Below are 23333 nucleotides of genomic sequence, written 5' to 3' on the forward strand. Positions count from 1 at the left end.
AGTTGTGCAACCATCATCACATCAATTTTAGAACATTCCATCACCCTGGTAAGAAAGTCCCGAGCAGTCACTCCCCACTCCCTCCTACCCCCGAACCCCTGGCAACCACTAATTTACTTTCTGTCCCTCTAGATTTGCCTGTTCTGGACATTTCACGTAAATGGAATCACACACCATGTGGCCTTTTGTGTCTGGCTTCTCTCACTGAGCATTGTGTGTTCAAGGTCCATCCACACTGTAGCTACGTCAAGGCTTCACTCTTTTTCGTGGCTGAGTCATATTCCGGTGGTGGATGGACCACATTGTGTTTATCCATCATCCATTGATGGACATTTGGGTTGTTTCCCCTTTTTAGCTATTATGAATAATGCCACTAGGAACATTTGTGTACAAATTTTTATGTGGACAAATCAGTTCAGTTCTCTCCGGTAGACACCAAGGTGTGGAATTGCTGGGTCACCTGGTAACTCTTTAACTTTTTGAGAGACCACCAGACTGTTTCCCACAAGGGGTGCCTCATTTTACACCCCCACCAGCAATGTGTGAGGGCTCCAGCCGCTCCACACCTTCGTCAACACTTGTCATTTTCTGTTTTTGTGTTTTCATAGCCATCCTAGTAGGCGTGAAGTGCTATCTCACCGTGGTTTTGAGTTGCATTTCCCTGATGACTAATGATGATGAGCATCTTTTCATAAGCTTATTGGCCATTCACTTATTTCTTTGCGGAAATGTGTTTGGATCTTTTGCCCAATTTTTGAGCAGGGACTTTTTATGTTTTGTTCCCTGCTTCCAGGGCCCGGAAGAGCCTCCATAGGAGCGCAGTAAACGTTGGATGAATGAATGGATGTCTTTCCGCAGGCAGTGGGGTTTGCACGTCCCGCAAACGCACCTGTTATTGAGTTCCATCGCGCTCATCACGCGGGGTGACTGCCTCACTGCGGCGTGGTCTGCCCTTGGGAGCCCGTTTCGGCCACTGTCCCCTACTAAGAACCACGCCCTAAACCGAGCAGAGCCACTTCCCAGACTCCACGCAGCGGCCTCCCCGGGGACACGGGTCCAGTTCCGGCCGCGGTTGCCCTTGGCAACGCGTAGCGCCCAGCTTCCTGTATTGATTCGAATCGCGGGCTACGTCACGTCCTCCCGAGATGCCCGACGCGCGCAGGCGCAGTCCGCGGGGTGGGCGTGGCGGCCCGGGGCGCGGGGGCGTGGCGGGGCGTGGCGGCGGCACGCAGAGCGCCGGCGCGGGGGCGTGGCCGGCCGCGGGAGCGCGCGCGGCGGAGGAGGGCGCCGGGAGGCCGCGGAGCAGCGAGCGCCGCCATATTAAGGAGCGCGGAGCGCGGGGTCCCGTCGGCGGCGGCCGCGGCCGGACCCGGCGGAGCTGCGGACGGCGGAGGCGGGCGCGGGGCGGCGCTGGGAGAGGCGGGGCCGGCGGAGACAGCGGGCGACGGGAGCGAGCCAGGTGAGGCGGCGGGGTCTGGGGACCCGCCCCCCGCGCCCGAGCCGGGCCGCGCCGGGCCTCCCCGGGGCCCACCGAAACCGAACCGGCGCCCCGGGCCGCGACCCCCGCGCTCGGGCCCCCTGAACGCCGCCCCCTGAGCCCAGCAAGGCCCGGGGGAAGCTCAGCATCCCCCTCCCGGCTGAACCTCCAAGTCCGGCCCTGCGTGATCTCCCCACCCCGAGCCACCTGCAGCCGCGACCTCCCCCCGCGCCGGCGTCCGCGGTCCCTTTATAAACATGGGGCCGAGCTCTGCCCCCCAATCCCGCGGCCCCCAGGACAGCAGGCCCACGCTCTAGCCGGTGTTCTGGCCTGTCAAACCCGGGTCTCCCAGCTCGCACCATCCCAGCCAGATTTAAACTGCCCCCCATAGCTGTCACGACGCCCCAGGCTCCAACCGGGCCCCCCGCCCCCATGAGATGCGATGTGAGCCTGGCGGGCCTGGGGACCCCCGGGCCGAGGCGCGGCCCCCGTCGGTCTGTCTGGCTCTCTTTGTGCGCCCCGCGCCCCTCTCGGCTCCCGGCACCAGGAGCTCTTGGGCGACGCGGCTTGAATGCATAAATGCCCCCCCCCCCCCCCCCCGCCTCCCGGCCCTCCGCTTTCTTCTCCCCCACCCCCAAGCTCGACCCACCCAGACTCACGCTCTCCCATGCGGCGCCGAGCCCGCCTGTCTGTGCCCAGCCGCCCTCCGATCCGGGACCATTCCGTGTCTTTTCGCAAGCACCGCCGCCCCGGACCCCCCAAGTGTGGTGGTTCCCCCCCATCAGGGCTATCCTCGCCTACTGAAAACTGAGACCCCTCCCTGTTGGTCCTGCACTATGTCAGACGTGCCCCCAACCCGGAGCCTGGGAGCCTGGGACCCACCGCTGTGCGGATGGGCAGCCTAAATCTGTGTTATTTTCTCTGTTCTCTTCCCGCCCCCCATCATCCCCTCGTTCAGGGCGCCTCCGGCTGGGAGCTAGATCCCCCCCCCAGCCCCTCCCCAGTCCACTGAGCGATGACCTCATGCCTGTCGCTGGTGAGGCTGCACCCCCTCCTCCACCCCCACCCCCCACTTCTTACCAGAGTTTGAATGAGGACAATTTATCTAAAGGAAAACTGTCCACCTGGGGCTGTGCAGCCGTCCCCCCAGATCCATCCTCCGGGTGGGAGACAGGCCCGAGGGGCTTTGAAGTGAAGGAGGTGGGGTGGTTGCCCCTGGAGGTGGGGGTGGGGTTTGCATGCCGGACGCTGATGAGATCTCTGGGGACAGGCCCGGAGTGGTGCACATCGTCCCCTGGAACACACCCTCGGCTGCTGATGGGCCGACTTGCTCTGGGGCCGAGCTGGCCTCTGATGTGGAGAGCCCCGTCCATGCTGGCGAGGCTGGAGCGTGTTTTCTTCTGCCCCTGATAGGGGAAGTGGGGGTGTGGCTGCAGCGTGAGTGAGGGGGGATGGCTCCCAGAGGGTTTTGTGAAGGATTCGGGCTCTCCCGCCCCAAAACTAGGTCTCCGGTCCTTGGTCAGCTCATGGCTCAAAGGACGGGTGCTTTGGTGCGGTGGGGGCAGCGTCTCAGGTGGCTGTGCTGGCCCAGTTCCCCCGGGGCTGTTTCTCGGGAAAATCTTGGACTCCGTACCCTGGCCGCTGGTGGTGACTGGGCTGTGGGAGGAGGCCCTAGAAGCAAACAGAAAAGGCTGACGTGTCTCCAGAAGTGGGTCTGCGTTGGGTGTCGCACCGGGTCCTCTGTTTCAGCGGGAAGTCTCCCGCCAGTGCTGTTGGCTGGGGCCTCTGGCGCGTGGGGTTTGTGTTCCCGGACTTTTGGGCATCCTGTCTGCAGGACCCATCCCGGGGGCTCCTGGCTGGCGTCAGGATCAAGGGACTGGGTCTTGGAGGAACCAGCAAATCGCAACCCCCTTGAAATTCCTTTCTTCTTGAGCAAGGTTCTCCACTGGGAACACCGGGGACGTCTGGGGACATCTGTGGTTGTCACGCTGGGGGTGCTCCTGGCATCGAGTGGGTGGGGCCAGGGATGCTGCTCCACCCCGCAGCGGCCAGGACAGCCCCCCAGAGAGTGACCTGGCCCTGATGTCCGCAGAGCCGAGGGGGAGACCCTGGACTGGAATCGGGCCCGAGCGATGCTGAGGGCTGGGCCCGTGGGGCCGGCGTGGGGAGCGGTGCCTGCGCAGCTGGGAAAGGGGCATCTGGCTGCCCCGAAGCTCCCCGTGGTCCGTTTCTGCCCCATCACAGGCCCCACTGGCCTCTTGCTCGTCCACTGCCCTGTCGCACCCTGCCTGCCCCTCACTTGACCTCCCGCAGGCCCAGGCCACTGCGGGGCCCGCCCCATGCTTGCAGAGGGGCTGCCGGCCGAGGGTGGTTTGCAGCCAGGCGAGTCCCGGGGCCGCTTGCTTGTGGATAGACGCCTGTTGAGCACCGGGACTCAGCACAGCACCAAAGCCCCCCTCGTGTGGCACTGGCATTCTCGACAGGGGACGTTCATGTCCCCGAGGGCCACATATCCTGTGTCTTCGGCAAGTGGCTCCTTTCTCCTGCCTCAGCGTCCTCTCGTGTGAATGGAGTCAGAGAACTCGCTGCGGTCCTACCCGGCCTTGCTTCCTGCAGTCCGACCGCTATGTGTGACAGATGGTGCCCCCCCGCCCCCCCCAAATACAAGAGTCCAGTGTGGGACCCACCCTCCTGGCTCCCTGCGCCTCCCTGCAGTCCTTCGGGCTCCGCCCTGGCTTTTCTGTTCATTATCTTGTTTATTAGTTTGTGTTGGTGACACCTTTGTTCAGATGTGATTCTCATGCCATACAATTCATTCATTTAAAGTGTACAATTCAGTGGTTTTCACTAGATTCGCAAGGTTGTGCATCCATCACCTCTATCTGGTTCCAGAACATTCCATCACCCCACGAAGCTCTGCCCCATCAGCAGTCACCCCCATCCCCTCCCCCTGACAACTACTACCCTCCTTTCTGTCTGTGGATGTGCTTGTTCTGGACATTTCACGTCAATGGGATCACACACCGTGTGTCCTTCTGTGTTTGGTTCTCTGACTGAGCGTCGTGTGTTCGGGGTCCATCCACGGTGTGGCTGTGTCAGGGCCTCACTCCTCTTCATGGCTGCGTCATATTCCAGTGTGTGGGTGGACATGTTGTGTTTGTCTGTTTGCGGGTGGTGGACACTTGGACTGTCTCCCCTTCTTCCTGTTGTGAACAGAGCTGCCACCAACAGCCGGGTGCAGATCCTTGTGTGGTGGCCCTTCCATTTCATCGGGGCTCAGCCCCCCGCTCTGCTCCCCTGCACGCCACCCTGCGCCAGCCCCTTGTCCTAGCTTCCTGTCCTGCTTGGCTGCTGGTGCCCACAGCTGGCTCCTGAAGTCCGGGCCCACGTTGCCAGTCCATCATCTGTCCTGGCTGTCCCACAGGCACCTCGGGTGGAGTGTGTCCAGAAGAGGTCCCTCCTTCCTGAGACCTGCCCGTCCCCCTCCCTCGCCACGCAGCCTCACACGGGGCCCCTCCCTCCATCCCCCTTCTTCTCCGGACCACCTGCTCTCTCACCTGGATGGGCACGTGCCGGCTCCCTGGCCCTGCTGCTCCCCATTGCGCTGCCCAGTCTCCATGCTATACCCTCTTCAGCCAGGAAACGCACATCTCTTCGCCCCGCTCCCGGCTCCGGCCCCTGCCCCACCTCCCTGCCGCCATTCCCGGGCTCAGCCCAGGAGACGGCCCTTCTGGCCAGGCCTCCTCTCCCTCTGCCTGCCCCAGCGCGCTGCTCACACCCCAGCCTCCCCAGACTGCTGCGTGGTTCTCGAAAGGGCAGGCTGTTCCTTCTGGACCCCCATGCTCTTCCCCAGATCAGACTGGGCCCGGGAACCACTGCTTTGTGACCCCACAGGGAGGATCTCGTCCTTAGCAGGCCTGATGGCCACTGCGGGAAGGGTCAGGCCTCCCACAGTAGGGTGGAGGGTGGAAGGATGGCGGGAGCAGGAGAGGGCAGAGGGCGGGTGGAGGGTGTCTGTCTGCACTGTCTGGGAAGGGCTGAGCAACCAGAGAGTTAGCACTAATCTGTTGAGCCAGAGGGAAGCAATTATTCCCCTAAGGATTCCCCTAAACCAGGGGGTCTCCACCAGGGGGGACGTCTGGGGACATCTGTGATTGTCACACTGGGAGCACTCCTGGCATCGAGTGGATGGGGGCCAGGGATGCTGATCGGCACCCAGCAGTGCCCAGGACAGCCCCCCACAGAGAATGACCCGGCCCCAATGTCAGCAGTGCCCCGGGGTGGAGGGGACAGGACCCTGCCCTAAACATACTAGATCTTTCTTTCTGCTGCCCCCACCTTGGACCCATGGGTGGGATCAGCAGTGAGGCAGACTGAGGAGGCACTTTCTCATGCTCAAGGCTGCCTGTTAGGGGGTGAGCTGCCTGTCCCTGGGGTGTGCAAGCAGACATAGAGGCCTGAGAGGGCTCTGGGAACCTGATGGGGCTTAGTCTGATCCCCTTTAAGGCTGCGTCCAGCCTCAGGAGTCGGCCCTCTGACATACATCACAGTGACGATCACGTGAATGTTCATAAGTCATTTGTCACTTTCCTTTGTGGGGGGCTTGGCATCTCTTGGGTTGCCCAGACCCAGACCCCTTTTGGTCTGAGCGTTTGCCAAGTGACACGGGGAGTGGGTGCTCTGCGGGGCCAGGGAGGCGAGAAACCTCGGGGCTTCCCTAGCTTCAGGCACCGTGTCTGAGGTTGAGAGCAGCCCTTCTCTCCTGTGGTGGGCGCCGCCCTGCTGCCTGCAGTGTGCTCGCAGGGTGTTGTCGCGGAGGAAGGGTCCAGAAGGCTGTGTGTTGATGGAATGCTCATGTCTCTGGTCTGTGAGCCCTGGGGGGACAGGGACCCCTGCTCTCTGCACGTGACACCACCTGCACGCAGTAGCTGGGGAGTAAGCATCAGCTGAATGAATGAATGAATGCATGCATGCTGGAATATGCTCCCCGGGGCCCCCACCGCCAGCCCTCTCCCAACATGACTTGCCTTTCTCGGTGGTTCCCGTCAGCCCCCGGGGACGGCGTGCTCTCCCTGCCGCGTGCCGCGTGCTGGGTGCGGCCTCGGACGCTGGCCATGCTGGCCTTGGCCTCTGCTGTCTTAGAGTAAGGGGCCGCCAGCCCGTTGTGTGCCCTCTGCGGGCCGGGACCCCTCCCCTCCAAGGTCCCAGTCTGCCTCGGCTGTCGAGAGGGCAGGCGCCTCGGGTCTAGTCCAGAGTCGATGTCCCTGAGACCATGGCCAGTCCCCCGCCAGACAGCCCTGTTCCTCCCACGTCCCTGACTAAGGCCGGTCCTCCCTCCGCTCAGGGCAGGTCTGTCCTTCCCACTGTGGGGCAGCCCCGCCTGGTCGCCCGGGCTGAGCTCACTGGCAGCAGCTGTGGCCGCCAGGCACCTCCCACGCCCCCACACACCACGCGGGTGGAGGAGCAGGAAGCAGGTGCGTCTGGGACCTGTGTCCGCCTGTCACTGAGCCCCTAGGACCAGCCACCACGCCCTAGCCTCTCCTCTGGGTCGCTCGCGGCTCGAAGCCACTAGCTGCTTCACAGAAGTTGTGCCCAGTCTCACAGCAATGTAGATGGTGTTATCCCGTTATCCCATTTTTATGATGAAGAGACTGAGGTTCAGAGAGAAGTGGTTTGCCCAAAGCGGCCAGTAAGGGTTGGAGTCAGGCCTCAGAGCCAGTCTGTCCCTCTCCGAAGCCCACCCTTCTCCGATGCACCCTGCGAGAACCGTCTGTACAGTGCTTTGGTTTACTGTGGCGGGAGGGAGGGAGCCGCGATGCCTGGTTCTGGCTTGCCTGAGCCTGAGGCAGACGATTGGACCACTGCCCCTTTTCTAGTCGGGTCTCTCATGTGGCACTTCTCCCCCGACCCCTCAGAGGAGGGCCGGGAAGAAGACGGCTCCGGCATGACCCCCTCGCCTTTCTCAGGGGGAAGGGGCTGGTGGCCAGGGCTTCTGGGGGCACCTAGAGCCCCTCCCCCCGTCCCCCTGTTCCCCCGCCTGTGTGCCTCAGGCAGGAGCGCTGTCCTCCGAAGGTTTCAGGGCCCCCAGATGACGTTCCCGGGAGCCCCAGCCACTGTCACCGTGATCCCTGACTGGATGGTTCCTGGAGCCGACGGCTGGAGAGTCCCACCTGGCTGGGATGACCCCCAGAGCGGGCCTTTGAGCCCGAGACAGGCTGGCCCGGGCGCCGGGCCTGGACGTGCTCGCCCGCGGGGCGTCTGTGGCTGCGGGCGGGCGGAGCGGGCCCTGGAGCCGGACCGCTGGGCCTGCATCCCGGCTCCACCGCCCAGCGGCTGCCAGGCCGGTTCCTCCTTTGAGATGGAGATGGGGTCATCTGGGGGACAGAAGTCCGCCCAGCACCTCAAGTCTCCGGGCCGGGCCGTGCTGGCCCTGGAGGGGCGCAGGCGGGGCTCGCCACTGTCACGTCGTCTTCGTTTGTCTCCTGACAGTCTGCGCGCGGGGCTGGGAGCAGTGTCCTGTTCACCCAGGACCCCGAGGCCCCCTCAGGGCGTGCAGGGCGGGGTCCACAGGCTCCTGCTGGTGCGTGTTCCTCCCTCACCTTCTCTGTACCCGCGTGGGGAGCCGGGCCCCCCATCTGTAACCGTTGGCGGGTGTGGCTGCCCCCTGAGGCTGCAGTTCCTCATTCCGGGAGATTCTGCCCCCAGGGGACTCTGGGCGGTGTCGGGGCATCTGTTGTCACACTGAGGCTGCTCCTGCCATCGAGTGGGTGGGGCCAAGGATGCTGCTCAACCCCCCGCAGTGCCCAGCCCCCCGAGACCGCCCCCCTGGCCCCGATGTCCTCGGTGCCGAGGGGGAGGCTGCGGTGGACGCCGGGTCGTAGGTGGTCTCACGCAGCCCACAGGAGTGTTGGAGCCCTGAGTCGGGGCTGACCTGTCACAGGGTGTTCATTTCCGTTGGCTCCTTGAAGAGCCTGGCAAAGGTAAAAGCAGTGGGGACCAGTTTTTCAAGATAGGCAAGACCTGGAAGACTCCAACTTGGCCGAGCACTTCTGGAAGCAGAGCGCTCCCTCGGGGCCTGTGTGAACTCGGACCAAGCTGCCTCCGGCCCAGGGAGGAGGCTCCCTGCCCTGGTCGTGCCCTCGGCGGCCGCCCCCGCCTGAGGAGGCCTGGAGGCCGGGTTGGCCCGGCCCTGCTGCATGTCTGACCTCGTTCCTCATCTGGGGGGGGGGCCTGCCCACGCTTGGGGGCTGGCGGGTGAATGGCGAGGTTAAAACTCGCCCTCATATGGTCCCCCGCCTGGGTCCCCAGCCCGCCACCAGCTTCAGCTGGAGGAGGACCCGCAGGGGCTGTGCGCAGATGGGCTCCAGGGCCAGTGCGTGCGCTCCGTCATCTCGTCCGGGGGTCTCCTGGCCTGGCCCGGGAGCAGGTCTTCCCCTTGGCACTGTGGGGCCGGGCCCTTCTCTGTGGGGCCGTCCTGGGCGCTGGTCCCTCCTGACTTGATGCCAGGAGCACCCCAGTCGTGACACCCACAGATGTCCCCGGACATGGCCCAGTGGCCCCCGGGGGCAGGCTACCCTGCTGGGCTATCGTCACAGCAAGCGTCTTTGCTGAGTCTGGTGATGGGAACCGTGTGGGCACTACAGGACTGGGGAGGTCGGGGATTGTGGGGAACCACGGGAGGGCTCCTCGGGGTGCAGCGGGCTGTTGGGCCGCCGGCTTGAAAGCAGGGGTCCTGCTCCTGTGCTGCCCGGACCTCTTCATCCGGCGAGAGTCGGCCTTGCTCCCAGAGAGGGCTGGGGCCGGGCGGAGCACGGGGAGCACACAGGAGGGCAGTCCCGGGGTGGTCGGGGATCCCTGATGTGTGTGACCGTCAGCCCTAGCCTAGTGGGGACCTCAGCCCTGTCCTGTCAGGTGACAGGGTCGTGTCCATTTCCCGCAGGAGCACATTGAGGCTCAGAGGCCGTGGCAGAAGGCGGGCCTCCTGGCTGTTCATTCTGGAGGCCACGGGGGGCAGGAGGAGACTCTCCTCTGAAGGGCTGGCTCAGTGGGTGGCCGAGACCCCCAGTGACAGTACCCTGCAGAGGGGACAGTGGCCACAGATGCCCAGACCCCGGACACCAGCCTGCAGGTGCCGCCCCCCCCCCCCCCGGGGCAGAGCCTCCCAGTCCGCGGGGCGAGCACTCCCTGGGGCCAGACTTCTCGCTCCCTCGTTGCTCCCTTCCTGGCTGTGTGGTGGGCTCGGCGTGGCTGTAGACCCTGCGGCCGGGGGAGCCTCTCCACAGTGCCTCGGCCTCGCGAACAGAACCGTCTCTGCTCTCTCTGATGTGTCGGGAAGCTTCTCCGACATACAGCAAAGGCGGCAGAGTTTCCCTCGCACAGCCGGCCGTGCCCCCGCCCCCGGGCTTCCGCTCAGTCCTGGCGCGCGAGGCCCTGTCTCTCCCGGCTGCTCACGTCTTTGAGTAGCTGCCACATTCCCGTGACGCGGGATCCAGGAAGTGCAAAGTGACAAGTCAGGAGAAGCACGCTTCCTTCCTCTCCTGATCCTCGTGCTCCAGTCCTCCCCCAGAGCCCAGTTCTGCTTCTGGCTGCTTCTCCAGCCTTCTGGAAATAGCTTGTCCTGCCCAGTGCCGTTCCCACGTGCAGGGGTCTTACAGCCCCTCCCGCCCGCCCTTTCCTTGCGGAGTCGCCCGTGGGGAGATGAGCCCGCCCATAGCATACAAGTTTGGGTCCCGTCTCGAATGCTGCATCCGGGAGGATGTGTGTTTTTAGATTCCGACAGCGATGGCCAGGTTGCCTTCCTTCCAGGTCCTCCCCGGTTCAGCTCCTGCCAGCCGTGCGGGCGTGTCCTGTCTCCCCACGCCTGAGGCGTGTCCCCTCCTCTTAGAGCCATGCCGGCCCCTGGGGGACCGTGGCCCGGGTGGGTTGCAGCTCTCCGGCTGGAGGGAGGGCAGGGAGCATCTTTTTCCCGGAAGGTTCACTCACATCCTTTCACGGTGGGCTGCCCTCTGGGTGGCGGGTATTTTTCCCAGTTGTTTCATCTTTTTTAAAAAACCAGGTTTGTGGTGTGTTGTGCAGACACTTTCCACTTCTCCGTCGATGAATTTATCGCCTGTTCTCTTAGGGCTTTGGGGTCTTCTGTTCTTCTGTGGGGCAGCAAGCAGCAATCTCAGAGGAGGTGGGCGGGGGTCCCCAGCAGGAAGGGCTTACGCTCTCTAGGACCCGTTATCTGCAGGCACAAGGTCAGAGCTCGGGAAGAAGTGGGTTCTGGAAGACGTGGGTCCCTCTGTGGGGCGCTGGGTCTTGGGAAGACCATCCCATGCTGAGTGCGGGGATCCACTGACCCCTCGGTCCCCTCCTCCATCTGGAGCCTTCGTGCATCTCGCCCTTGCTTAGACAGCCGGTTGTTGGGAACCACTTTTTGAAATGTGGGTCCTGGTCACGAGTGCTGCCACCAGAATCCTCTTTCGCCTAAGTTCTTGTTTCTGGCCTCCTGTTCCTGCTCGGCAGAGGGCTTGGGGTGGGGGGATGAGACCGGGTCCACCCCACTGCCCGGCCCCATGCCCCTGGGTGCTCAGCAGCGTGTTGGAGGAATGAATGAAGACCCACCGCCTCCCCGACAGACACGGGATCTCAGGAGTAGGGGTGGGGAGGCACAGAGAAGCGAGCGGGAAGGGTCTGTCAGCGTCCGCGTGAGCCGCTTGGGGCTGGGGCAGAGAGAAGGCCTCCGAGGGCCCATGTGGAGGAAAGCTCTCGGTAGCCACCGCCCCCAAAAGAGCTCAGTGAAGGAAGGCCACCTTCCTCTGCCCTGCCTCTGAGGTGCGGCGACACAAGTCACCACCAGCTTGGCGGCTTAACACAACAGAAATTTGTTCTCTCAGTTCTGGATGTCAGGAGTCTGAAGTCAGTCTCACTGAGCAAACGGCCAGGTCCGGGCAGGGCTGTCCTCCAGAGGCTCCAGGGAGAACCGTCTCCCGCCTTTTCCAGCTTCTAGAGGCTGCGTCCTGGGCTCAGGGCCCCTTCCTCCGTCTGCACAGCCCGCAGCGCAGCGTCTCCCGTCTCTCTCTGCCTCTCACCCTCCTCCTCCCTCTGATGAGGACCCTGTGGTGACACTAGGCCCCCGGGAATCCAGGGTCATCCCCATCTCAGGGGCCTTAACCCATCTGCAAAGTTCCCTCTGCCACGTGAGGTGACATGTCCACAGGTCCAGGGACAAGAACCCTGCACACGTGGGAAGTCCAGAACCTCTCTGAGGCTCAGCGGCCACACGTCAGTGGTGACGCTCCTGCCTGCCTCACGGGCGTCTGGCAGCTGCCGCAGCGGGCGTAGCTGGCAGACAGAGGGGCTGGTCTGGTGGGGAGGGCACACTGCGGGGCGTACTTGCTGGACTGGAAGGAGCTCGGCGCACACCGGCTCTGGGTTGCCGAGCGTCTTGGCAGCAGCTCCTAGCTCATCCTGGGAGGCCCGTCCCCGCCCCACGTGCTCCGGGACGACCACAGCCTCCGGGCTCTGCTTAACTTCTGGTGCGTCCGAGCTGTTGTCCGGGCCCTGCGGTCGCTGCAACAGACCAGCCCCCCGGCCCCCCGGGGGGCCCGGGGACGTCTGCATGGCGGCGTTGTCTGTGAGCAGAGGGGCCGTGTTTCCATCTGGAGTGAGCGCCTCTGGGCCGAGAGGGTTAGACCGCGGTGGCCACAGCGTGACCGGCCCCTGTGCCTGGGGAGGCCTCGCTCCTCCAGACCCGCCGGCCCCGGGCTGCTCTGCTTGGGGAGCGCGAGCTGCGGACTTTCTCTGGGACGTTCACGTGCGGCACCGGTGGCCCCGTGGCCTGCGGCTCATCTGGAAGCGGAGCGCGTGGACCGAGTGCGGCCTTCGCCTCGTGCCCTGTGGGCCCGCTGCCGGGGCTGACTGCGCGCCGCGGCCGGGGGGTCAGCCGGCCTCTCCGTCTGGAAAGCGGGGGAGCAGCTCACTGGCCCAGCCCTGGGAGAGTACCCACTGACGGCGGGAACTCACCAGAACAGAGCTGTGACTGCTCTTCTGTGTGTCTGGCCCCCGTGAACCCCACTCACAGGACGCTTGGTCATGGCGGCTGCCGGTCCCCCGGGGGCCAGGTTCTGGTTCACACGCGGCCTGGCGCTGAGGTCAGCGAGATGACCGGGCCTGCCCTCGGGAAACTGCCCTCCAGACGGGTGTCACCTCCTGGGTCAGGTGCTCAGCGGGCATCTCCTGTCCTGAGTATGGCCGTTCTGCCCGGGAATGGTCAGGTGCATGGTCAGGTGCGGTGAGGACACGTGGGGCGCTGGGTGTGGCCTGGGCCCTGGGGGGTGGGGGCAGCGGAGGCAGGGCCAGGCTGGGGGGGCGGGGGGGAGGAGGAGTGAGGAAGGCTGCAAGGAGGGGGCTGGCCGTGAGCCACTTCCTGACACTGTCCTGTGGCCGTAATGGAGCGGACGTGTCTGGGGACCTCTGCCAGGACAGGGTGGGAGGAGGGGGCAGGAAGCCGGTGGCCGAGAAGGGAATTACCCAGGGCTTCACTGTAGGTCCACTTTTCCCAATAAGTAGGAGGCCCGCTCTCTGCCGAGGTGGGGACGACAGGGCTTGGGGGTCCGGGCTGCCGCAGGCTCCGAGGAGCCCCAGGCCGAGTGGACAGAGGGCTGTGGGCATGCCGGGAGTGGGTGGGCGTGGACGGCTGGGCCCCTGGGCAGGAGGGTGGCCTGGGCTGGTGCGGGCACCTGAGTCAGGAAGCCGCACCGGGGAAACAGGAGATAGACTCACGAGCTCCTAACGTGGCACGTGGCATGGAGCAACCACGGTGACCGCTGGCTGCGGTACCTGCCTCAGAGTCTCACCCGACGGGCTGGGCTCTGGATGGGTGTCAGGCGTCCGGCCTCGGGCCTGGGCCGCACCGAGGCGACCCTGTGCGTTCCATAATTGCAGGAGAGAGACAGGGACCCGGCAGGCTCGCGCTGGTGCTTCAGCCACACGGTGCACAGTGTCTGGGGGCCCAGGAACCTGTCGGAGGGGCTGTTTGGGGACGTGAAAATGGGAATCAGGCAGATCCGCCTAAATACTCGTCATCTGGTCGCCTGCCGAGAGGAACGTGGACGGGGCAACCTCAGGTTTGTTCCCCTGTGACGCTGTGCTGGCATCTTCCTCAGGTGTCTTTTTCTTCACGGAACAAATTTCTTTAGTCTCCTTTCTGTCTCTGTGGATGTGACTCCTCTGGGGGCCTCCTGTGAGGGGATCACACAGTGTCTGTCCTTCTGTGTCTGGCTCATCACTGAGTGTCATGTCCTCCAGGTCCATCCACGTTGGAGCAGGTGTCAGGATCGCCTTTCTCTTTGAGGCTGAATAATAGTGCAGCGTGTGGATGGACCGCGTCTTATCCGTTCCTCCGCGGACGGCCACTGGGGCTCGTTTCTCCTTAGGGCTGTTGTGAATCGTGCTGGTTGGAACGTTCTAGGACGCGTCTTGGTGTGGGCTGGTGACACCTGCGAGTGGAATTGCCGGGTCGCACGGCTGTGCGTCTGACTCCTTGAGGAGCTGGTGGTGGGGGCGGAGTCAGTGTTTCATGGGGATGAAGTTTCAGTTTGGGAAGATGGAAAGTTCTGGGGACGGATGGTGGGGATGGTTGGCCAACACTGTGAATGTGCTTCATGCATTGAGCTGTGCACTTAAAATGGTTACGATGGTAAACTTTATGTTATATGTATTTTACTGTAATTGTGTTTAAAAAGGCAAGCGTTGGCTGCACAGGAGCGCTACACCCAGAACTCATACTTTTTATTCTGGTCAGCATCCGCCTTTTGACATCCTCCATATTCGGTCTGTTGTCACCGGTGCCCGTGGAAGCCCTCAGGCTCCGTCCGGGGGAGCAGAGTGACAGTGACGGGCCAGAGGCAGCGGAGGGGGGTGTGCTGCAGGCTCCTGGCAGGGGCCGCCGTCTGCTGAGCCCCCATGCCGTGCTGGACACTCTTGCTCCCCCTCCGTGGGCTCTGCGCTGTCCCGAGCCGGGCGGGGCTGGCAGACCTGTCTGCAGAGGGCCGGGCGGTGCGCGTGCTGGCGGAAGGCAGCCAGAGGCGCCGTGCACACGCATGGGCGCGGGCAGGCCTGCTCGTCTCTGGGCCCGCGTGTGCCTGCCGTCCCCGCGGGGAGAGCGTCCTTCCCTGTGAGGCGGCCGCTCCTCCGGCCTGTCCTCGAATTCACACAGCCCCTTCCTGCCTCAGGTCTGCTCTTCTCGAGAGTGTTCCCCAGCCTCCTCTTGCTGGCACGCTCACTCTTCCTCAGAGAGGCCTCGCGGGTTGGGCTGAGCTCGATGGAGCTGGGTGTGAGCGTGTCCGTCCTCTGGAGGCCGGTGTCCCTGGGACCCCGCCTGGCCTGGCCCGGAGCCCGGGTACTGGCTGGTGCCCGGCATGCAGTCGGCTCTGGCGAGTCCCGGGGAGTGAACCGGAGCTTATCGGACCCGCTCCCACTCATGCACGTGTACACACACACACACACACACACACACACCCCCTTACCCTTGTAGGCTGGCCGGCCCTCACGGGGCCTGAGGAGCAGGGACAGGGTCCCATGGGTGGTTCGTGACCTTGGAGGGTCTGAAGCAGGAAGGTGACGAGATGGGGAGCGTGGGTCAGGGGAGGGCCTGGGGTGAGCCCCCGGGGACAGGTGGGAGACGCTCTAACCAGGACGAGGGCGAGGGGGCCTGGCGGAAGGGCCCCCACGGAGGGCCCGGACAGGAGCCTGTTCGTCCCCGTCACATCCCCCTCTGGCTCCCGGGCCAGTGGGGGCGACCAAGCCCCCACTCTGGGCTCCTGCGAGGAGGCCCCGCGACGTGGGGGGGACTCAGCGTCCCCAAGGAGTGCCCTGTGGTCACCACGCGGTGCTGGGGGCCACTCCTGCTGACCCCTCCTGCCCTTCCTGCCCCAGGCTGACTGCAGCTGGCTGACCCTGCCGGGTGACCTCGGCCGGCGGGCCACGCCTGCCCGGCCTCGCCATGGACCAGGACTATGAGCGGCGCCTCCTCCGGCAGATCGTCATCCAGAACGAGAACACGATGCCGTGCGTAAGTGCCCACAGCCTGGCCTGCCGGCGCCGTCCTGGCCCCCTGGAGCAGGGGCAGGCGGGTGGGGCTGCGGCGTGTCTCTCTTACGAGGACACCAGCGTTAGATTCAGGGCCCCTGCTCCGTGATGGCCTCATCTTAACTTGATTCATCTGCAAAGACCCTGTGTCCACACCCCACGTCCCCTAACCAGCGGTCAGGACTTCAGTGTGTCCTTTCGGGGGACACAGTTCACCCACAGCAGATCCCTCACAGAAAGAGGACGTTCCAGGACACTCGAGCGGGCCGGAGGGTTCTCTGGGGGCAATGCCCCGCCCTCACTTCCCAGTTCAGGTGGTCGGGTTGGGGAGCAGTGGGAGAAAGTCCGTGCGTGCGGGAAGTGGGGGTCCTGGGGCTGCAGGCTCCCAGCACTCGGGGGGTAAATGTTCTTCAGTCCGTACTGTCAACGTGTCTGTCCACCTGTGAGGGCTCAGAAATAAAGGCACGCAGCGGAGGGCCAGTGCTCCCAGGCTGTCACCCCAGGCCTCCTCCCGCCCGGCTGAGCTGGGAGGGCGGATGAGCCCCCTCGACGCGGGTGCTGCCCGCAGGGTTCCAGCACACGAGTTATTCACCAGAGTGTTTGACCTCTGCCCGCGGGTTTCCAAGATCCAGCCCCCATTCAGCCAAGTGCCAGGGGACACGGCGGGTGGGCCGGCGCAGAGTCCGAGCGGAGAGGCTGGCCTGGGCGGTGCGCGCTGGGGCCTCCGGGGCACCCAGGCCCGCCCTGCCGTCCTTCCAGGTAGCGGAGATGCGGCGGACCCTGACGCCCGCCAACTCCCCGGTGTCCTCGCCCAGCAAGCACGGAGACCGCTTCATCCCCTCCAGAGCCGGCGCCAACTGGAGTGTGAACTTCCACAGGATCAACGTGAGGCCCCCGAGGGCAGTGGTCGGGGAGGCACTGCTGACCGCGCAGCCCGGCCAGGGGCCAGTGCATCCGGCTCATTCCCCCTCCCTCCGTCTCCCGCAGGAAAACGAGAAGTCCCCCAGCCAAAACCGGAAAGCCAAGGACGCCACCTCAGACAACGGCAAAGGTCAGCACTCAGCCCCGCCCGACCCCCCAGGTCCTCAGACCGCGCCCCCCGGCCCCTGCCTCACCGAGCTTGGTGCCCACAGACGGCCTGGCCTACTCGGCTCTGCTGAAGAACGAGCTGCTGGGGGCCGGCATCGAGAAGGTGCAGGACCCGCAGACGGAGGACCGGAGGCTGCAGCCCTCCACGCCCGAGAAGAAGGGCCTCTTCACGGTGAGCCTCGCCGCCGCGCCCACCGCCAGCTGGGACAGAGGTCCCCGTCCCCCAGGGCCAGGAGACAGGGTTGGGGGCACAGACCATCCGGGCTCACCTCGCGTCCCCGGCCGCCTGCGCTGCGTGGATCCTCCGGGCCACCAGTCCGGCCTCCTTGGGTTTCTCCTCCCGCACCAGCCCCTGGGGGTCTAGAGTCCCAGAGATGAGGGGGCCCGTTAACCCCGTGCCTCGCCGCCAGGGGCACAGGGCACAGGGCTTCGGGTCTGCGGGTCCTGGGCTCAGCAGGTGTCCCCCACGTCCCCAGTATTCCCTCAGCACCAAGCGCTCCAGCCCCGACGATGGCAACGACGTGTCGCCCTACTCCTTGTCCCCTGTCAGCAACAAAAGGTGAGTCCTCGACTGTGCAGGTGGTGTGGGCAGCTAGGAGGTGCCCGGGAGCCGCCATCAGTCCTGGGACTGTGCAGGGTACAGAGGTGGCCTGGAGGACCCCCCTCGCTGGGACATGCTGCAGGCCCAGACCTGGGGATGGGAGTTAGGGAGGGCCCTCCAGAGGAGGTGCCAGGCAGAGGGGATGACATGGCTGTCAGAGCTCAGGGTGGCCCGGCATCCAGTGGCAAAGGGGTCAACAGCCTCGGGGTCACCACAGGTGTGGGAGACGTGGGTGGCAGATGGAGGGCGGGAGGGACGGGAGACCGCATGGTGGAGCCCACAGCGCAGGGCCTCGGGGAGGGTGGTGTCTGCGCAGCTGCGTTAGGTCACGCGGGTGCCAGGTCACCGTCCCAGCTCTCCCCGCAGCCAGAAGTTGCTGCGGTCGCCACGGAAACCCACCCGCAAGATCTCCAAGATCCCCTTCAAGGTCTTGGACGCGCCCGAGCTGCAGGACGACTTTTACCTGAACCTGGTGGACTGGTCCTCACTCAACGTGCTCAGCGTGGGGCTGGGGACCTGCGTGTACCTGTGGAGTGCCTGCACCAGCCAGGTGGGTGCCGCAGAGCGCGTGCGCAAGTGCGTGCGCGTGCGAGTGCACAGATGCACGCCTGGGGGTCGCAGATGGCGTCCTTCTCTAGCTGAGCTGGGCGGGGGCCTGTGTGAGGGGCGTGAGTGTTGCTGGGGCCGTCCAGAGCCCGGGGCAACACCCAGTGTGTCCCCACCACGAGAGCACCCTCAGTGTGCAGACCGGGATTGGGGTGTGTCAGCAGGTGTGAGCGGAGGCCCCGTGCCCCTCCCTGGGAGGGCTGGCTCCCCGGCCTGCGCAGCAGCCTGTGCCCCAGTCAGCAGGAGAGGGATGGGTAGCCTAGCCCTGCTGAGCCTGGGGCCGCCGTGAGGCCACTTCCTTGATGGAGTGTGTCGTCCTCCCCCTGCCCCCGCAGTAGATCGGCTGCTGGGCCCACCGAGGGCTCGGCGTGCAGGGCACGAGGGTGCTGCCCCCCAGGGTGGGTCTTCTCAGGGACAAAACCAACACAAGTGGGTTCAAGAGAAGGCGAGCGCTGCGCCTGCAGAAAGAGGGCCGGCACCCCCCCCACCCCCCAGCCTGTGGCCTGCCCCTGCGGGAGGGATCCCTCTGTGTGATGCCCTCGTCACCTGAGCATCCCCCAGGCCCTGTGCAGCCTCCCGAGCACCCTTGCCGCATATGTCTGGCTCCCAGTGCCAGTGTCTACCGGCCAGAGGTGTGAGTGGGGGGATGAATGAATGAGTGAGTGAACGAATGAGCGAGCGGGCAGGCGAGCGGGCAGATGGACAGATGGGTGAACGGACGTCAGGGCCTTGAAGGCCCAGCGGGGCAGCACGTCACCTCACACTGACCGATCCCCCTTCCCCCAGGTGACCCGGCTCTGCGACCTCTCAGTGGAAGGGGACTCGGTGACCTCCGTGGGCTGGTCTGAGCGGGTCAGTACACAGGCCCCCCTGCTGGGCAGGGTTGGCGCCGGGGAGGTCTGGCCGGGCCTTGGTGGCAGGCCTACGCAGTGTTGGGGACTCGGAGACCCAGAGGAGCAAGAACCCAGCCTGGAGGTCACTTGTCCAAGCCCCAGGCGTGACATCTGTGCCCTTGCTTGTCTCCAATCTGGTGGAAGTGAGACCCTGGGTTAGATGTGGCCCCACAGAGCTGCTCGCAGCCCCCAGTGCACGTTGGCTAGGTTTTGACAAATCTACACACTGTGTGGCCGTCCTCCCAGGAAGTTCCGAGGGAGGGTGTCACCTTGATCCAGAGGGACGTGTGTTAAAGATCTTTTAAAAAGTGGCCCCAAGGCCCTGGGCGAGGAGGGGGAGGGGACATCCCGGGGAGGCATCCCCACGCGGGGCCTGATGCCCGCTCTGCCTGCGTTCTTGGTTCTAGGGGAACCTGGTGGCCGTGGGCACACACAAGGGCTTCGTGCAGATCTGGGACGCAGCCGCGGGGAAGAAGCTGTCCATGCTGGAAGGCCACACCGCGCGCGTCGGTGAGAAGCCGCCCTAGGGTCGCATGCGATTCCCCCGAGCCCGGGCCTCGCCCTCGCCCCGCCTTCCTCGTCTTCACGGGCCCTCCGCCCCGCCCTCTCGCCTCCACTGGGCCCCGCCCCCTCCCTGGCCTGGGCTCGGCCCCGCTCTGGCCTCACCCGCCCTCACCTGGCCTCCAGGGGCGCTGGCCTGGAACGCTGACCAGCTCTCCTCCGGGAGCCGGGACCGCATGATCCTGCAGAGGGACATCCGTACCCCACCCTTACAGTCGGAGCGGCGGCTGCAGGGCCACCGGCAGGAGGTGTGCGGGCTCAAGTGGTCCACAGACCACCAGCTCCTTGCCTCGGGGGGCAATGACAACAAGGTAGGCGCCCCGGCCTTGGGCTGTTCCTCCTGTCTGCAGGGGAGGTGGGGGGCACCCCAAGGGGTTCCCCAGGGAGGATGTGGCGGGCTCTGAGGGAGGGGGCCGGGCGGGCTGCTGCTGCCGCCCCCCTCACGACCTGGGCCCCCAGCTGCTGGTCTGGAACCACTCGAGCCTGAGCCCCGTGCAGCAGTACACAGAGCACCTGGCGGCCGTGAAGGCCATCGCCTGGTCCCCGCACCAGCACGGGCTGCTGGCGTCCGGCGGCGGCACAGCCGACCGCTGCATCCGCTTCTGGAACACGCTCACGGGGCAGCCGCTGCAGTGCATCGACACGGGCTCCCAGGTGTGCAACCTGGCCTGGTCCAAGCACGCCAACGAGCTGGTGAGTGCCGCCGGGCGGGGCGGTGCTGGTGGGTGGGGAGCGGGAGCCCGGGCCCTGTCTGGGCCTCCCCGGCCCCGGGGTGAAGCCAGGCCCCTGCCACCCAGGTTCACAGAACCCCATCTCAGGCTTCGAGTGCCTCGCCTGGCAGCTCCGGGGGAGGCTGGCAGAGCCTCGGGTCAGCGTGGCCCCTCTCAGCCCGGTCATCACCCGGAGCGCGGGGGGCGGGGCTGTCACCGTGGTCTGCACCCGCCGGACAGCCCTGGCGTCCTTGTTCTCGGGGGGGGCCCCAGGTTCCCACAGCTCCTCTCCACCCCCAGGTGAGCACACACGGCTACTCGCAGAACCAGATCTTGGTCTGGAAGTACCCGTCCCTGAGCCAGGTGGCCAAGCTGACCGGGCACTCCTATCGGGTGCTGTACCTGGTGAGTCCCCCGTGGGTTCTGGAAGCAGTGCTGGGGCTGCCGGAGAAGCCCGCCCTGGGCCCCGGAGAGGGGGACTGAGCTGGTCCAGCGGTGGGCGTGGGGCTGAAGGGCAGGGCGGCCCGTCTGCAGGTGTCCAGTGCGTCGTCACTTGGAGCCTCTGTGACCGAACTCCCCGCCCCGTGAGCACGGGGAGCTCTGCTCTCCTGGAGAATCCCCGTGTGTGTGTTTATGGTCGCACACACGGGGCAAGTGACCCACGTGCGAGCCTCAGATCACCTCTGTGGACGTTTGCACGGGCCTGGAGAAGGGAGGCCCCTCCCAAGGCACATTCCGCCTTCAGTCATTTTTTGTCTTTCCAGAAAAAAACATTTTGTGCTCAAACCAGCACATCCTTTGCGCAACTGCACAGAATACACAGTCCATCTTGGGGGTGGGGTGGGGAGGCGGCGGCCTTTGTGTGTCTACGAGAACGCTCCACCCTGGTTCTGCTGGCACGCGCAGCCCAGGCCTTGCCCTTCCGGCCCGCAGCCTGTGCGCACTGGCGGCTTTGGGGGCCCAGCCCCCCTGCCCCAGCTCCTCCGCCATCAGCTGTGTCCTCGGGGCAGCCTGCAGGGCTCGAGGGCAACGGGGATCTCTCTCCTCCCGCAGGCCATGTCCCCTGACGGAGAGGCCATCGTCACCGGTGCTGGAGACGAAACCCTGAGGTTCTGGAACGTCTTTAGCAAAACCCGTTCAACAAAGGTAAAGTGGGTCGGTATCAGCGCCAGCCATCCCTGCACGCCCCTCGGCCTGTCCGGGACCGTCCCCCACCTCCTGCTCCTCCCGCGTCCCCTCCTGGCGGGAACCTCCCCAGGTCTCCCCTGGGTCCCCGCGCCCCCTCTCTCTGCTCCTGCATCACTGCGCACCCCCAGCCACGTTGCACAGGGCTCTCGGGGCTTGGCACCCCCCACATCTCGGGGCGCTGGGGGAGGCAGCCACACAGGCGCCACTCTGGCCTGAAGCTTCCCCTGGAGCTGCCCGGCACCCGACCCCTGGGGAAGCCGCCCGGAGCCGCGGGCTCAGCGGTCGCCCTGTGTGCCCCACAGGAGTCCGTGTCCGTCCTCAACCTCTTCACTAGGATCCGGTAAACCGCGGGCTGCACCGTCCTGGTGGGAGACCCCGCCTCCTCAGCGTGCATGGACCCTCCCCCGCACACTGTCCCCAGAGGAAGGCAGCCGGGGGGGCGGGGAGCCGGGCCCGGAGAGACCCCGGAGATTCTCATTAAAGCCTGATTGCGAACCTGTCAGCCGCTGTTTGGGGCGGGGACACTGTCGGGCACCGTCAGGAGCGGGCCGAGGCCCTGCACGCCGGGCGGCCCCCTGGCCCTGGCTCGGACCATCTGCACTCGGAGACGGATGGACGCCTCTCGGGCCCCCGCCCGCTGCCCTGTGTGTGCATCACCTCCTTGCTGGGCTGCATGCTCTTCCCGGAAGCACGTACTCACCGCTGCCACCGCCGCCCACACCTGCGCTGGGACACGACTGGACGCCAGGCCGGCCAGCCCGGCAGGAGGACCCGAGCGGCTGGGCCTGGGCGGACGGCTCGGGGCGGCCGTGGATCGAAGGGACGTTTGCACCTGTGGAGTTCCTCTGCGGCCGCCTCTGCTCTCCCTGCCTGGCAGCCCGGCCCGGGGGCTCTCCGGGGCCCCGCCGCGGTCGGGAGCAGGCCCGGGCAGCCGCGCGCTGGAGGCTCGTCTCGAGATGGACTCGTCCGCAGGAAACTGAAGTGGGATCCGCTTGCTGTCACGTCCTCACCCTGACCCCGTGCTTGTCACTTACGAGGTCACAGCCCCGATCCATCCGCAAGTGGGACTCGGGTTCCTGTGGCGTGCTGGGCGGCCGGTCGGGGTAACCTGAGGGCAGAATCGCCCCCAAGGGCCACCCCTGTGAGCGCCTGGCCGTCCCCTCCAGGCCGCCCTGCTGGGTCCTGTCCAGCTGCGCCTCCAGCCGTGGGGCAGCCAGCTGGTCCCCCAGAAACTTCCTGAGCTTCCCGGACCCTGGTCCCACCTCGTCGTCCTCTGCGCTGTCCCCCGCTGCGCCTGGCCCCCCACCTTATCTCCAGACCAGGAGGGAGGGAGGGGCCGGGCTGTGGCGGGGCGGGCCTGGGTGGGGTGAGGGTCCTGTGCCGGAGCCCCCGCTCCTCTGGGTGCCGGCAACCTGTGCTCCCCGCGCCGTCGGCCACGTGCGTGCATGTGTATATATGTATCTGTGACTTTTCCTCGGGTTTGTTCTTGTGTTTCTGTAGAGGGTCCTGGAAATGTGTGAGGCTGGCCGGGGAGCGGCAGTGGGGGGCCGGGGCGCGGCTGCCTGGCCTCGGGGCGCGTGTGGGGCCGCCTCCCCGGCCCTCCCTGCGCCTGCCTGCGGCAGGGACGGGCGAGGGACCGTGTGCATAGATGTGTGCATTTTCATCGCTCGAGACCTGAGTTTTGTTTGTTTGAGTCCTTTTTTCAATAAGAAAACAGTCCCGTCTGCGGCTCCCCCGCCCCGTGCAGTGGCCAGAGAGCCCAGGAGCGCTCTGCGCGAGTGACCGCGTGCCGCCCAACTGTGGTGCCCGCGCCCGGGAGAGGAGACGAGGGGCCGCAGACCGTGTGCGGGGCTGGGGGCGGGGGAGCAGGGGGCGGGGCGCCCGGCCAGAGCTGGCCTGTGTCTCGTGCGCTGCTGCGTCGCTGTCATTAAAGCAGTGTGGGTTCACGCACGGCCGGGGCAGGCTGTCCATCAGTCTGTCTGGTCCCCCCAGCTGGGGCAGGGCCGACAGCTTGAGTCTGCAGTGCACACACCGGGGCCCCAGACCCCTGAGCATCACACGCAGGCGGCCAGCAGCTTGTCCAGGGTGAGCTGGCTGCGGGGACCACTCGTGAGCAGTCTGTGGGGGTACCAGTG

General features: G+C 65.6%; 1 protein-coding gene across 2 annotated transcripts; it reads left to right on the forward strand.

The window, feature by feature from the left end:
• The first annotated feature begins 1330 nt into the window (after nt 1–1330).
• Nucleotides 1331–22106, forward strand: FZR1 (fizzy and cell division cycle 20 related 1). Of its 2 annotated transcripts, XM_058537569.1 has the most exons (14): nt 1331–1459; nt 15398–15533; nt 16310–16435; nt 16538–16601; nt 16684–16811; nt 17116–17198; nt 17607–17790; nt 18633–18698; nt 19147–19249; nt 19427–19611; nt 19760–19993; nt 20311–20415; nt 21064–21156; nt 21501–22106. In XM_058537569.1, the coding sequence occupies exons 2-14, from the start codon at nt 15465–15467 to the stop codon at nt 21540–21542; spliced, it is 1482 nt and encodes a 493-aa protein (XP_058393552.1). In that variant the 5' UTR covers nt 1331–1459; nt 15398–15464; the 3' UTR covers nt 21543–22106. The 2 variants fall into 2 exon arrangements, with proteins under 2 accessions (XP_058393552.1, XP_058393553.1); XM_058537570.1 differs by lacking the exon at nt 1331–1459 and having other exon boundaries at nt 15399–15533; nt 16366–16435.
• The last annotated feature ends 1227 nt before the right edge of the window (nt 22107–23333 follow it).

Source organism: Diceros bicornis, unplaced genomic scaffold (assembly GCF_020826845.1).
Source record: "Diceros bicornis minor isolate mBicDic1 unplaced genomic scaffold, mDicBic1.mat.cur scaffold_67_ctg1, whole genome shotgun sequence".
NCBI classification, from domain to species: domain Eukaryota; kingdom Metazoa; phylum Chordata; class Mammalia; order Perissodactyla; family Rhinocerotidae; genus Diceros; species Diceros bicornis.

Bases quoted from the DNA above. Each gene is read 5' to 3' on its own strand.
- FZR1 (XM_058537569.1), top strand. From the start codon at position 15,465: ATGGACCAGGACTATGAGCGGCGCCTCCTCCGGCAGATCGTCATCCAG. The intron at 15,534-16,309 runs GTAAGTGCCCAC...CCGTCCTTCCAG, and splicing joins ACGAGAACACGATGCCGTGC to GTAGCGGAGATGCGGCGGAC. The intron at 19,994-20,310 runs GTGAGTGCCGCC...CTCCACCCCCAG, and splicing joins CCAAGCACGCCAACGAGCTG to GTGAGCACACACGGCTACTC.